The sequence below is a fragment of the Rhinolophus hipposideros genome (genome assembly GCF_964194185.1).
Source record: "Rhinolophus hipposideros genome assembly, chromosome: 12".
NCBI classification, from domain to species: Eukaryota; Metazoa; Chordata; class Mammalia; order Chiroptera; family Rhinolophidae; genus Rhinolophus; species Rhinolophus hipposideros.
In genome coordinates, this window is record NC_138058.1 from 76,063,400 (window position 1) to 76,076,927 (window position 13,528).

The 13,528-nt window shown below is 56.5% G+C and overlaps 1 protein-coding gene across 3 annotated transcripts in view; it reads left to right on the forward strand.

Moving 5' to 3' along the window:
* The window catches only part of EIPR1 (EARP complex and GARP complex interacting protein 1), a 102,081-nt gene extending 89,190 nt beyond the window's left edge, over window positions 1–12,891 (forward strand). For all 3 annotated transcript variants that reach the window (XM_081068081.1, XM_081068083.1, XM_081068082.1), the window contains 4 exons: window positions 6,097–6,233; window positions 8,595–8,762; window positions 9,995–10,162; window positions 12,391–12,891. In XM_081068081.1, the coding sequence (XP_080924207.1) occupies window positions 6,097–6,233; window positions 8,595–8,762; window positions 9,995–10,162; window positions 12,391–12,565 (648 nt within the window). In that variant the 3' untranslated portion in view covers window positions 12,566–12,891. The remainder of the gene's footprint in view (window positions 1–6,096; window positions 6,234–8,594; window positions 8,763–9,994; window positions 10,163–12,390) is intronic.
* The last annotated feature ends 637 nt before the right edge of the window (window positions 12,892–13,528 follow it).

Genomic DNA, 13,528 nt, shown 5'->3' on the forward strand with positions numbered 1-13,528 from the left:
TAACACTTTGTGACCCTCTGCCGTAGCGTTTAATACTGAAACCCTGCTATCGATCCCGGCGGCTTCACACCCAGCTCCGTAATTTCTTTTTTCTTTTTCTTATTGTTTGAGGATATTGCCTTCTGTGGTGGATCTAATCTTATGCTCACTGCATCATTACCCTTTGCAATTAAAGTGGAGGTTCTTTGCCGTTTGTAACCATTAGTGAGAGCCCGGGGGAGGCCTGACGGGGTGGCTCCCGGAGCCCGCTGAGGCAGAGTGGATGCCCCCGTTTCCATTTGTGCTCATTCATCTCTAGGTTCCAGCAGCTTCCACTGGCTGTGGAAATAAGTAGTTCTTTCAGGGTGCGGTGATTGGCAGAGCCAGAGGAGAAAGGTGGCCGCGAGAACCTGCCGTCTCTTCGTCTGTCCACACACGAGTGCAGGGACTTCCCGAGACGAGTCCCGGGTGTCACCCACTGGGGGGTGCGGGGGACAGGGCCCGAGGCATTTACTTCCAGGGGCACCTCTTTGAAGGCAGAGGCCGGGCTTCGAGGACACAGCATTCTCTTGGAAATCATCTGGTCCCAGGTTTCACGTAGAACCCGGGGGAATCAAATGCAGGCATCAGGGGCAGAGCCAGGACGGACAGGAGCGCCTTGCCTGAAACTAAGTCATGTCCGTTGTGCGTGGAAACGTGAACCGTGCTTGTTGTTTGGGGACAGACAGCCTGGCGCACGGCAGGGACACGCCCTGGGGGTTGCCGACCGGTGGCCTCTTCCTCCTTCCTGATGCTCCCTTCCTTGTTCTCCAAATGCAGTTCAGAGGAAAGGACGAGGCCTGTCTACTTAGTTTAATCCCTTTGATTAGTTTAGAACGTGAAGTCCAAAGCCTGACCGGCTGGATTCAAATGTAGGCCTGCTGTTTACCAGAAGCCAGCCACGGGCGAATGCAGGCACCCTGGGTGCCGTTCTCACCTGGATTCCAGAGTGCCAGTTCCCACGTGTCCTCATTGTCACGGGGACGTGCCTAGCCCTTCGGTGTGGTGACACTACCCCGGACACAGACCTCCTTGCCAGTCTCCCTCGCTGCTCGGCGGAGCTGGACAAGCAGACGTGGTGGAAGTGGTCTCTTCAGCGCCTGGGCACTGCCGCTTCACTCGCTCACGTCGCCGCTGCTAGGTGTGGAAATAGTGGGTGAATATTCCCGCCCATTCTCTGACCTGCCTTTTCCTCTGCTAGGCACGGCGTTTTGCGGAGCACAAGCTTTTCATTGTTTTAATAGACTTTGTTTTTTAGAGCAGTTTTAGGTTCACAGCAGAACTGAGGGGAAGGCACAGATTTCCTGTATCCCCTCACTCACCCCACAGTTGCCCCACTATCGGCGTCCCCACCAGATGGGACACTGTTTCGACCACGAGCTTCCTTGGACACTAGTCATCCTCCTTTTCCCCGCCGTGTGGTATCTGAAGGTCTGTGGCACTAATTCTGGAGAAAGGCCCTGGAACTCCGAATGCCAGGTCAGTGTGGGTCGGGCCTGTCTGTGTGTCGGTGCTGGTGGCCGTGCTGAGAGGACACGGGGCTTTACCGGGGTCCCAGGACCCCTGCAAGAGGCCTCGCACAAATGGCGCACGAGCTCATGAAATATTCCAACAAACTGTCCCCTCACCAATTTTAGAGCAATTCCTTTAAAGAAGGACACAGCCTGGGGTCATGTGTGCCAGGGGCTTCTGAGGGGACATGCCTGAGTGACAGGCCTGCTTCCATCCCACCTCCCCATTGAGGCCTCCTGTCACCGTGTCCTCTCCCCCCCCCCCCCGCCCGAACCTGCAGCTCAGCATGCGAGTGTCTTGAATGATCAGTAACATTTCAGCCTGTGAGGGCAGCTTTGATTTTTGGAAATAGCCAAAAGTTACTTGGAGCAAAATCTAGTGAATAAGATCATTAACCAAATTTTGTAAAGCTGGTTAGTGGAAAACATGTCAAAACCCTATGAAAACTGTTTTTTTTGTGAGAATCATAAAGAGACATTCCAGGATGTTTTCAGCAGTGGCTGCATCGTTAAAATCAGTAGAATCTTGAGAGCGTGGTTTTCAGACCACAGTCATTCAAATTTATGTTATAGGACATTTATTTTTTTAAAAAGCCTTGATCTTTAAGAAAATACTGAATTTAGTAATTTACTAAGTTGCATATCCTAATATCATAGCATAACAGCTACATATATATCTTTTGATTTTGTAAATATTGAACACAACTAGTGCTTTTTAACCATCTAGTTAGATCTTGGGGAAAAAAATCATTAAATACAAAATGGACTACAAGTTGGTGTGTACCAAGTGAATGCTTGTTTCCCAAGCTCTCAAAAGACTCCTTTCTGGAAATTAAGAGTAAATAGTACATTTTAAAAAACCAGGCCTATTTAAGAAAAAGCAGCTGCTAAGCCTGGGGGTGGGCACGGGGGTGGGGATGAGGGGCTGCTGGGCACTCCCCGTGGGCACCAGCGCCGATGGCTGCCGTGGCCAGGGGCTGTGTAAAGTGGGACGCGTGGCAGGAGCTGGGAAAACAGAGATGTGGCCTCTGCCTTTTGGTAATTGTTTATTCAGTTGTGGAGTTTGTAGTGCATAGATGATGCCTTTGATTAAAATTTTCAGGTTTTGCTGGAATAGGATGGGGTAGGCATGGGACAGTGGCCAAGGTGAAGCGAGTACCAAGGGCACACCACATGGGAAGGACGCACTGAGGCAGCATTCTGAGCTTCAGAATCAAGTCCTGTTTCTGCTGGTCATTGGTGGTGTGACCTCGGGCAAGCTGCTTGGCCGTGCAAGCCTCAGTGTTCACATGTGCAAAGTAGGGACCATTTTCTACATCTATAAAGTAGGACAGTTTAACAGTGACATTATGTGAGGACAATATCCCCCATAGTGTAGGGTATGGCAAGCAGTTAACACATGTCTGTTGGCTGGGTGTGTGGGTCGATGGGTGGACGGAGGGAGGGAGGGATGGGTGGATGGATGAATGGATGGATGGATGGATGAAGGATGTGAGGGTGGATGATGAATGATGGATGGATGGATGACGGATGGTGGATGGGTGGGTGGGTGGGTGGATGGATGATGGATGGATGGTGGATATTGGATGGATGGATGGATGGATGGATGGATGGATGGATGGATGGGTGGATGGATGGTGGATGGATGGATGGTGGATGGATGGAAGTGTGGAGGTTGGATGGATGAGTGGGTGAGAGGATGGGTGGGTGGATGAGAGGGAGGGTGGGTGGGTGGATGGGTGGGAGGATGGGTGGGTACGTGGATGGGTGGGTGGATGTTCTTCTCCCAAGAAGGGAAGGTGCATGTTCTCAGCAGGTCCCTGTTGCCCTGGATGCTGGTCAGCACGTGCATTTTCAGCTGTTGTGTGCTGGGTGCTGCGCTCTCCAGCTGTATCCCTCCACCGGGGCTGGTCTCCGGAATCCTATGCCGAGATCCTTCCTGAATATGCCGTGTACCACTCATGCGGTGGAGTGGCTGCATTTTGCTCATTAGAAGGTGTGTTCTTTTGTTCCCATTTGGCATTAGTTCCGTCTCTTCAGAGGGTTGTGGGGTGCCTTTCATCATTCCTTCTGCCTGGGAAGCACTGAATATTTCTCTTTCAGGCTGAAAAACATTACCATGTCACCGCAACCTCTGGAGCTCTTGCTGAGTTCTGTCTCTGTGTCACCAAGACACTAAAAACCACAATTGATTAACCTTAAAACTCACAGTGCGCTGCTGCTGAGGAAGCCGTCAGCACTGATGGTGCGTGTCTTCCAGGTTGTCATTACAATTTACCCTGCAGACGGCGCTGCCCCTGTGGGTGTGGGGTTCTCGATGCCTTGGCTGTTGATGAGTTAGAGTGAGCGGAGGGGCAGAGGCAGCAGTGTGACATGGAGTCACCTGCCCTGTGGTCTGAGTTCCCATCTGTGACGTTGGGGGCTGGGCCAGGCGCTCGTGGCCACAACTGGCTTTCCTGCTTAGCCTGCCCTAGTAGGCTCTGCTGTTCTCCAAACGTGTCGCTCTCTTCTGGTTTCCGTCCCCGCCCTGGGCCACTACCCTGGCCCCCCCTCGCCTTTCCGTGTTCTAGGCACAGCTGGGCCGTCTCTGCGGTGCTGCCCTGTCCTCCAGCAGGTGCATAGGACCCTGTGGGTCCCCAGATGCCAGGCAGCACATCCTTCCGCTTTGCATTGCAATGGCTCTTCTGTCTCGTGCTCTCTGTCACCGCCACACCCAGCACTGTGTGCCTACAAGGAGGAATCCAGTGCGTATTGTTTGTGTGGAACATCCCCCTTTATCTTCTGTGAGAGAGGATTAGTAAGTCACACGTGATCGAGGTAATGACGGAATAGGTATTTGAACTGAGGTGTCACAAACATGCGCCCCAGCCTCCAAGGACATGGGTTCTGACTTCTTGTGGGGAAGAAGGCAGGTGGTGGGGTGGCCAGGGGGCTAGGCCCAGAGGACCTGGGGGGCACGTGGAGGGCTCCCCAGAAACCTGAGAAGGCACGTGTAGCAGTGTCAGCTTGGTGGGCCGGGGAGTGCCAGCATCGACGTCTCTGCCACAGCAGCCCCGGGCGCTGGCCACCAGCTTCCTTGGAGACGGCAGTCACGATGTCAGCCGTGCATCACGGGGCGCCACCTGCCCTCTGCCCAGACCCCGTCTTCCTCCCTTCTCGGTGACCTCAGGCCCTCAGCCCTGTGAGAGGGGAATGTGCAGGCTGGGGGCATAGGCGGGGCTGTGGGGTGCCGAGGCCAGAGACTCTTCGTCGGCACAGTGTGCTAAGGCAGCAAGGCAGGAAAATGAACTGTTCTGGAGAAAGATTTTCTGCGATAAATTGAAAGAAGGGGTGAATTGCTTCTTTTGATGGGCTGGTCAATGTGTCCTGGGTAGGTGACCTCTCTGCAGTGGTTATTAGAATAAAAGATTCACTTTGAGATGTTGTTTGTAAAAATGTCACCACTATCGTATTTCTTAACCGTCCTCCCTGAAGAGGAAATGGGGTGTTTTTCTCCCCAGGTTTCTAGTCGAATCCCCTTGCACAGACTGCTCACTGTGTGGGGCTTCCCAGGCTTATCCACCTTGAGTCTGGGCAGTCTCGTTGCCCCCTGCTACGCGGGCCCCAGTGAAGCACTGAGATGGGGCCGTGGCACCCAGGACATCATAGGGGTCAAGCACCGCCCCCAGTGACAGCTTTCAAACTCCCACAGGCCTCTTTCCACAGCTGTGGGGGCCTGCCTCCAGCTCCCCTCTCAGAGGGCTCCAAGGAGTGAGACCTGTGTTCAAGTTAAAGTATGAAGTGACAGTGGGGCTTGTGGGCCGCAGACGTGGGCCGCAGAAGTGACAGGGGGGCTTGTGGGTCGCAGACGTGGGCCGCAGAAGTGACGGGGGGGCTTGTGGGCCGCAGACGTGGGCCGCAGCACTCTGCCTGCCCTTGGAAGTCACTGTGGAGATAGATGTCCCACCCCCAAAATGAAGAAACAATGTAGCCAGTGTGATGTGTCTCTGTGCACAAAATCCCAGGCAGGTCGGGAGGGAAGTCTTCCCCAGACACTCCAGCCGCAGCCCCTGCGACTGCAGGTCAGGGTTTCTGCCCAGACACTCCCAGCATCTGTCTTGAGAGGTCTTGTCATTACCTACTGAGGTTGAATTAACCTCTCTGTAAAGGTTTTAGGGACCCTAAAGACCGAGGGCTGGGGTGCATACCGAGAACACGTCTGATTGGGCCTCCGTGTGGTCTGGTGTCTTCAGCTGGCCCAGTGGACCCCACTTGCTTTGTGTCTGTCTGTGGGGGCTGCCAGATGCCTTTGTTATTTCGTATTGTTCCTTCAAGTTCGAGCAGATTACCTCTAATGTCATCCTTGCAAGTCCTGTTTAATAGAGGGTCCATTAATATGCTTTCTAGTTTTTGCTGTGCTCAGTTTCACAGTTTTTTCTAAAAACGGTCAAACAGTCTTGCTTTTTAAGGGAAGGAAACAAAGCGCTTCCTAATTATTTTCAGTAATTATTTTCAATAATTTCCAGTGCATATAGGATATCGTCTTACGTTTTCTGAAGAGTTCGCATTTCTTTTCTTCCTCTGAAAGCTGGCCAGCTCGGCATCACTGGAAGGGAAGGGACAGCTGAAGTTCACCTCAGGACGGTGGAGCCCACATCACAACTGCACCCAGGTGGCCACAGCAAATGACACCGCTGTCCGCGGGTGGGACACGCGCAGCATGAGGTCAGTGGCGGGCGTGAGCCCAGGTACGTGCTCGGTCGCTTGATCCTCGCTTGGCTCCTATTCCCCGACGAGGGGCGAATCAGTCAGGTGTGCTGGGGCCACGTGCTCGTCTCTCCATCTCGTCTTCGGAGGAATTCATCTCCGTTTGTTTCTCCTCCCCGGTGTGAGGTGGCTTATTCATGCTGTGGACCCGTCATCGCGCATCTGGCCTTCTGATGTGCCACGTGGGGTTCCCTACAGCAGTGGCACTTGGTAATGAAATGAAGATCAGGCTTTTGTAAGAGCTCACAGGTGTCCTGGGGACAGCCGACTCTCGGGCTCCGTGATCAGCAGCCCGAGCTGAGAGTCGCTGTCCCCTGGTTGAGTTTGTGGAATTGTCTGCGACCATTTCTGTGTCTTCCAGATACACACCTATCGGGTGAGAGTTTGTCACGTCAGCCATTATATGCAGCAGCCAGCAGTTCTAATGGAACAAGTAGGAGCGGTTTTCTGTTCCAGGTGGGGTTGGGTAGGCACCAGAGTGATGGTGTGCACATCCGTTGTCATGGCAACGGAGCCCATGCAGCCTCTGTAAGAGGCAGTTTATCCCCTCAGCTCACCATGATTTATCACTAAGCTGCAAAGACGGCGTCACGAAATAACTTGTGTCGCCTTCAAGGGTGGGGGCACAACTTTAAATTTAGTTCGGTGGCCCCTCTGAAGACTTGGGGCTAATAAATAATCAGCCACCACATCCAGGCTGTGTGTGTCTGCGCCAAGGGCTGTCTGCTCCTAACCGGAAGCGGAGAGCCCGTGTTAGGCTCTCCTAACCCTGGGACTCCCACCGAGACCATCCTGACACATCCAGCCCCCCAGGTCCTGTGGCCACCTTGCCCCGTTCTCACCGTTCTTTAAAGAATGTGAGGAATTGCAGTGTCTAAAAGCAAGAGACTCAAAGACTGACATTACCGTCCCTCCAATAAACACAACAGCGGGGCTTTAGGGGCGACATCCTGCAGTTCCCGCCTTTGCTGTGTCGTCTCTTTGGGACAATGAGAAGCTAAGGGGACATGTGACTCCCGTCAACATCTCCTGCAAACAGCTTGGTGTTTATTGAGCCAGGGTGCTGTTAGTATGTGTTCTAGAATGTATTGTGCTTTGGTATTAAAATTGATGCCACCAGAGCATGCAGTAAACCCCTAGGGAATACTCGGGTTGTGTGACTGGCCACTCTGGGTCTAGATTTTTAATTTTATATGTCCGCCTGTTCCACCTAAAAGATCTTAAGGTTTAAGGTATCTATTTTAGGAAAACATATGAGTGTATTAGAAAGGTGCAGGATATAAAAACTAGTGCAAGATTGAAAAGCTTTAGGCCCAGAAAGTGCAGCGTGGGGAACAGACGAAAGGGACTGAGTTTGTCTTCCCTGGAGAGCAGAGAGACGTGAAGGCCTCCATGATGGTCTTCAGCTACGCGGAGGACACTGGCAAGGGCCAGGGCGGCCTGGTGGCCACCGTGCCCGCAGAAGCCAGGGAGAGTGAGGAAGCCGAGTGGTTGAGGGAGAGAGGAAGTGACACCAGGGTGGGGGTGGGGCGGGCAGTCGGACAGGAAGGACGTGAGCACAGGTTTGGGCTGCGTGCCCGGCAGAGTGGGCCTCGCTGCATCCTGACTGGGTACAGGCCTTTTGTTGCAGCCTTTCCCGCTGCTGTGGGCTTGTGACTCTGGAGGGATGTGACAGATGGGAACGGCTGATTTCAGACCCTGTGAGGGGCAGCCTGGAGCGGTGGGAGCCAGGGCTTTGGTTAAGGTTGTGTGTGTGCTATGTGTGTGCACATGTGCCGTGTGTGTGTGCACATGTGTGCAGTGCGTGTGTGCACGTCCCTGCCCGCGTTTCCCGGGTGTGGCACGGGTGGGTTGCACTGCGCCGGCAGAGGCATCCCGAGGTGGCATGAGTGGATGGCCGACAAGCTTACCGCAGCAGCTGCTGGCCCCTTTCTGTGTTTGTAGCTTTCCCAGCCTGGTCTCACTTTTCCCTCTCTCCCAGCACCAACAGCAATACATCCTGCCGCCCCATCCATCCTTTATTCTTTCCTTTTCTCACCACATCCTCCCAGAAACTTGTCCGATGTCCCAACCAAAGTCCTGTCTCTGCTCCTCCTTGGCAGTCCCCCTGGCCCGCTCTCATTTTCCAGGGACCATGTCAGTCCCACCGCTTGCGAGGATCTCAGATGTGCTGCTGGAGAAGCGCGGCCTGTGTCCCCACTGGGAGAGGCACCAAGTGGGCGCCAGGCTGGCTTCCGCGGGGACTCACGGGGCTGGGCACCCGGTGCGCCTGCAGGTCAGGCTGGCGTCACCCCCCACCCCCCACGCTGTCTCCCGCAGCCAGACCTACTGCATCGAGAACGCCCACGGGCAGCTGGTGCGCAACCTGGACTTCAACCCCAACAAGCAGTACTACCTGGCCAGCTGTGGGGACGACTGCAAGGTGAAGTTCTGGGACACGCGCAATGTCACGGAGCCCGTGAAGACGCTGGAGGAGCACTCCCACTGGTAGCGACTCTGATGCGGCTCGGGGAGGGGCTGTGGGGTCTATTCCACTCATCACTTTTCCACTTGGGAAGGTACAAAGCGGCTTCACTTGTCCTGCTGGGAATGCGTCAATCAACCCAGCTTTAGTTTTTCCAAAGAAACACTGATTCCAAATGTGAATGGTTGTGATTTATAACTGCAGGAAAGGAAGGAAAGCATCAGATTCTGTCTTCTCTCTAAGTAGTGCGGCTTCATCCGTGTGGGAACACGTGTGCTCAGATGCTCCTGGCCTTGTCGGGGAGGGCGTGGAGCCGGGCGGCGAGTGCCCCCAGCACGGGGAGCTGAGGCCGTTGGGTGAACGGGGTGGGCGGGGCCGTGTGTGTCACAGGACAGAGCCAGTGGCTCCGCCTCCGGAAACGCTGTTTGAAAGGACAACGCAGGGGTGGTGGTGCTCAGTAAGTGAGAGGGAGCAGGCTGGAGACGACTGCGCAGTGGGAGCCAGTTTTTATTCAAATAAAGTGTGTCCGCTGGTGCGTGAGTGTGCATGTGTGCACATGTTTGTGTGCACGCAGAGGAACCGTCTAGAAAGTAAGAGTCACACTCCCCTCGGGAGCCCTCGCCTAGGCCGGAGACATGTCGCAGGAGGGTTGAGTCTCTGTGGGCTGTGCCTCTGAATTCTCTGAATTACTTTCCAGAAGCTGTATTGCCTCTGCAGTCAGAAAGTGTCAAAACCCGGGGCTCTCATCCAGTTTCATCAAATTCAGTGGGTGGCCGTAATTACTGCTGTCCGAGCAGACACGCCTGTCCTCCTGGCCTCTGTGCGGGCTGTCAGGCACTGCCGCTGCCCTCGGGCCAGCAGGCGCCCGGCATGGCGGCCACCCAAGCCCTGCAGCATCCTGGGCCTGGTGACAGCGCGTGTGACAGAGGTCACCCTGCACCACGGCAGCTGCTCATGGCAGGTGCCCTGGGTTTGGCTTCGAGTCACGGGTCATGTCTAGGCCCGTGCTCAGGGTTTTGGGAAGCCTCCTGCGGTGCCGGGCAGTCAGCCGTCCTGCCCCTCTGAGGCTCATGCCACCCTTGGGTCTCTGCCTGTCCACTGGGGTTTCAGAGCAGGTTTCCCAGGACCCCGATGAGCCACCCCTGTGCGGACACTGCCCAGCTTCAGGCTGTGCAGTGCGGTGGGCTGCCTGCCGCACCCCCGCCACTCTGCCCAGGAAGGTCCCAGTGTTGTCAGCAGCGTCTCTTCCTCCCAGGGTGTGGAACGTCCGCTACAACCACTCGCACGACCAGCTCGTCCTTACGGGCAGCAGCGACAGCAGGGTCATCCTGTCCAATATGGTGTCCATCTCCTCGGAGCCCTTCGGCCATCTGGTGGACGACGATGACCTGAGTGACCAGGAGGAGCGCCGCCCAGAGGAGAAGTGAGAAGTGCCGGTGGGCGGGGCGCTTCCTTTCTCACCAGTGGCTCGGCGCCCGGGCGGCTCGTGTCGGTGTTGGGGTGGGACCCCCACTGTGGGCCCAGGTCCCGCTGTGCAGGCGGTCAGCATGCAGGACCGCCGTGCTGCGGGGTCGGACTGGCGCCTTCTGTCTGGACTCTGAGATGCGTGTCTGTCACTGTCTTTGTTTTCTTACGTAAGATTTTAAAGACTGTCACTAGTCTTTAGACAGACACTTCAATGACATGAGAAGCAGCCTTCATGGGTCATCGTAATGGTCCCTGTGAGAGGGACATGGTCATCCGTGTCCTTTCTCGCTGTCGTGATTGGCGTGTGCGAGGCAGAGTTGTGGCTGTTTGTCCTCAGTGGCGGGGACAGCGTGGGGCCCGCAGGCAGCCCTCCGCCCCCGGCCCAGGTGGGGTCTCCTGCAACCTTTGCCCCGAGACACTGCGAAACGTGGTGACACTGGTGTGTGTTCACGGTCACACCTCCTTGCTTATGTATGTCCCCAAACCCTTTCCTACCTGCTGTGTTTTCCAGTCCTAATGCATCTGCCCAGGGGCTGTCTCTTCAAATCGGGGCTCAGGCCCCTGAGATACGTGGGGTCCTGGAGGTTCGGGGCGCATGCTGGTCACACTTCTGGTCCTGGTCAGTGTAGCGTGGGGACGCCTGTCCCTGTCGGGCTGCCACTTCTCTGCTGGATACAGAAGCAGGAAAGTGTGACTTTGTCAGCCGGCGAATTGAAAGGGAGGCGCCTCTTGCTTCTGGCGTGGGTTCATTCCGCGTGTGCGGCTGCTTCCTCTACTGTGAGTGAGGAGGTCACGGCTCCCGATGCCAGAGGCGGGAGATTCAGGAATAAGTCCCACGTGAGGTGAAGCTTGAGCCCGAAACCCAGTGGGGTTTGTCGTTGTGTTTAGAGACTATATACCATCTGCTATCGGAGTTCTTCTGCACCTGCCGGCCCTTAGCTGAGCATGACTGGGGGACACCTCTGTGTCAGTGGCTGTTGCCAGTGGTCACTTCTGATCTGCCTGTCTCTTGACTCAGTCGCGTTTCTGTTCAAACACGTAGAAACACAGTTACTGTGGTTTTTGTCTCGCAATCTCTGTCATGCAGCAGGATCTGGGGCTCTTTACGTCCCCTCTGTCTGCTCTGCTTACGGCCACACAGGAGGCCATGCCCCATGTCTGTCGGCCCCTGAGCTGCCACCTGAGGACCGCACGGACATCCTGCTGTCCTCACGGTGGCTTCGGAGACGCTCTGTGGAGGGCAGGCGTGTGTGTGGCTGGCAGTGCTGCCAGGAGCTCGGATACCAGCGCTTGCTGTCTCCATCCTGCCCTGCGGTCCTGCGCCTGTGCTCTCTCCAAACTGATGAGACTCAGGAGAGTCAGGGATGTGTACGTGGTGGCGTCTGTGACCAGCGGCAGGCCCGTTGGCGGAAGCCGGGCCGTGGCTGTGCGTTGAGGGCCCGGTGGGACACCACGCTGGGTCCAGGGCAGGATGTGAGGGCGGCTGTGTCTCGGGGAGAAGCAGCGTCTTCCCACCAAGAGCCCAGCAGCACTGAGAGCACTAGAATATTCTGTGAAATGGAAGGAAAAGTGCCAAAGAAGTCAGTGCCAGGTTGAGCAGTGGTCCCTGCCCTGGGGGCGGGTTTCAGCATCGGCGTCAGACCGGGAAGCCTGCGACGTCCATCAGTGCTGACAGCGAGGCCCTTTCTGTGCACATCCATGTGGGGGGTCAGCACCTGGGTGTCTCCGGGGCGTGTTTCCCAGAGGAGAGCTGGAGTGCAGGTGTAAGGGGAGGTGACGTGGGGCAGCATCCTGAGTGGGCAGAGGCAAGGGCTGGGCCCAGTGGCCTGGTTCCCGTCCAGCTCCTCCACTGACGGGGTGGGCTGGGCAGTCCCCAAGGTGCCACAGGCAGGGCTTCTCGTCATTGTTCACGCCCTTCTTTTTGTCCCCCGTGAACGTTTCCCCAGCTTCTCCCTGAACCCAGGGGGCCCCTCGTGGGTCATCCTCAGCACATGCCAGTCCGGAGCCTGAGGTCGTAGCCCGGTTTCCGTGAGCTGCTCCTGGCCGTGCGGAGGGCCTGTGCCCCGGGCCAGCCGAGGCTCCTGTGCTTCTTCCTGTCATGCGCGTGAGCAGAGCCAGCCTCGCTGCCACCGGCCGGACAGGCGCCCTCCCCGCCTCGCTCACGCGTGTCTCTGCTCCTTGCAGGAGTCAGGAGCCCCCGCAGGACAGCGTCATCGCCACGTACGAGGAGCACGAGGACAGCGTGTACGCTGTGGACTGGTCTTCGGCCGACCCCTGGCTGTTTGCCTCCCTGAGCTACGACGGCAGGCTCGTCATCAACAGGGTGCCCCGGGCACTCAAGTACCACATACTGCTCTGACGGCCCCCACGCACGCGGCGCGGCGCCTGCTGGGAGCGCGCTCGTCTGCCAAGCCTACCTTTCTCGGGGAGAACCGGTGTCGTCTCCCGCGAACGCGAGCGTTCGTAATTACAGGCGCCTCTGCCAGCGGCTCTGCTCTCCCCTCATCAGGTCCCCTCGTCCTCCAAGCTGTGCTGGGGCTGCGGTCCGCTGTCCATGAGCGTGTCTGCCGTCATCGTTCCCTCTCTGTCCTTTAGGGATTCTGGGTTTCACTGAAAACAATCTTTGTTTCCATAATGTCATCAGTCTCTTGAGATTAAAAATGAAATAAATGAGCAAGGCCTTTATGCTGCTCGGGCTCCGGCTCATTCTTCCGGGGCCTCTGCCCCCAGCGGCCTCGTTGCTTGGTCTCTGTTCATTCCCTCTGTCCCGGCCCGGAGGAAGGCCGGTGGGCAGGGCTGTGGAGCTCGCGGGGCTGCGCCCGGGCGTGACCCACCCAGGCTGGGGCCCTGGCGCCTGGGCCCCGAGCTCCACGGCCCTGCCCGTGTTAGTGACCAAGCGTCTCCTGTCTGCCTCTGCTTCCCCCCTCCCTACATGCGCTTCTGTCCCAGGTCCCCCTTGAATTCTGCCGATGGCATTGGAGATGTGGCTCCTTGTCACCTGCAGTCACGCTTGTATTCCTGGGTCACCCAGTACTCTTACCTGTTGAAACCTCGCGTCATTACATCATTCCCCACCCATGGGTGACCCGAAAGCACAGCATGCAGCCTCTTGCCCATCACTCCTCCTAGAGGCCCACCCATCCATTCTGGGCGCACCGGGCAGTGGGCTCTGGGCTCTGGTTCTGTGTGGCCTCCACCAGCCAGGGGTCCCTGCAGGAGCCGTGTCCCCATTGGGACACTGGTTTCGTGCTCGGTAACAACAGGGAGGGGCTGGAGTTGCCCTCGTGCCCAGATGGAGCTCAGGTTTGGTTCTTCCAAGACA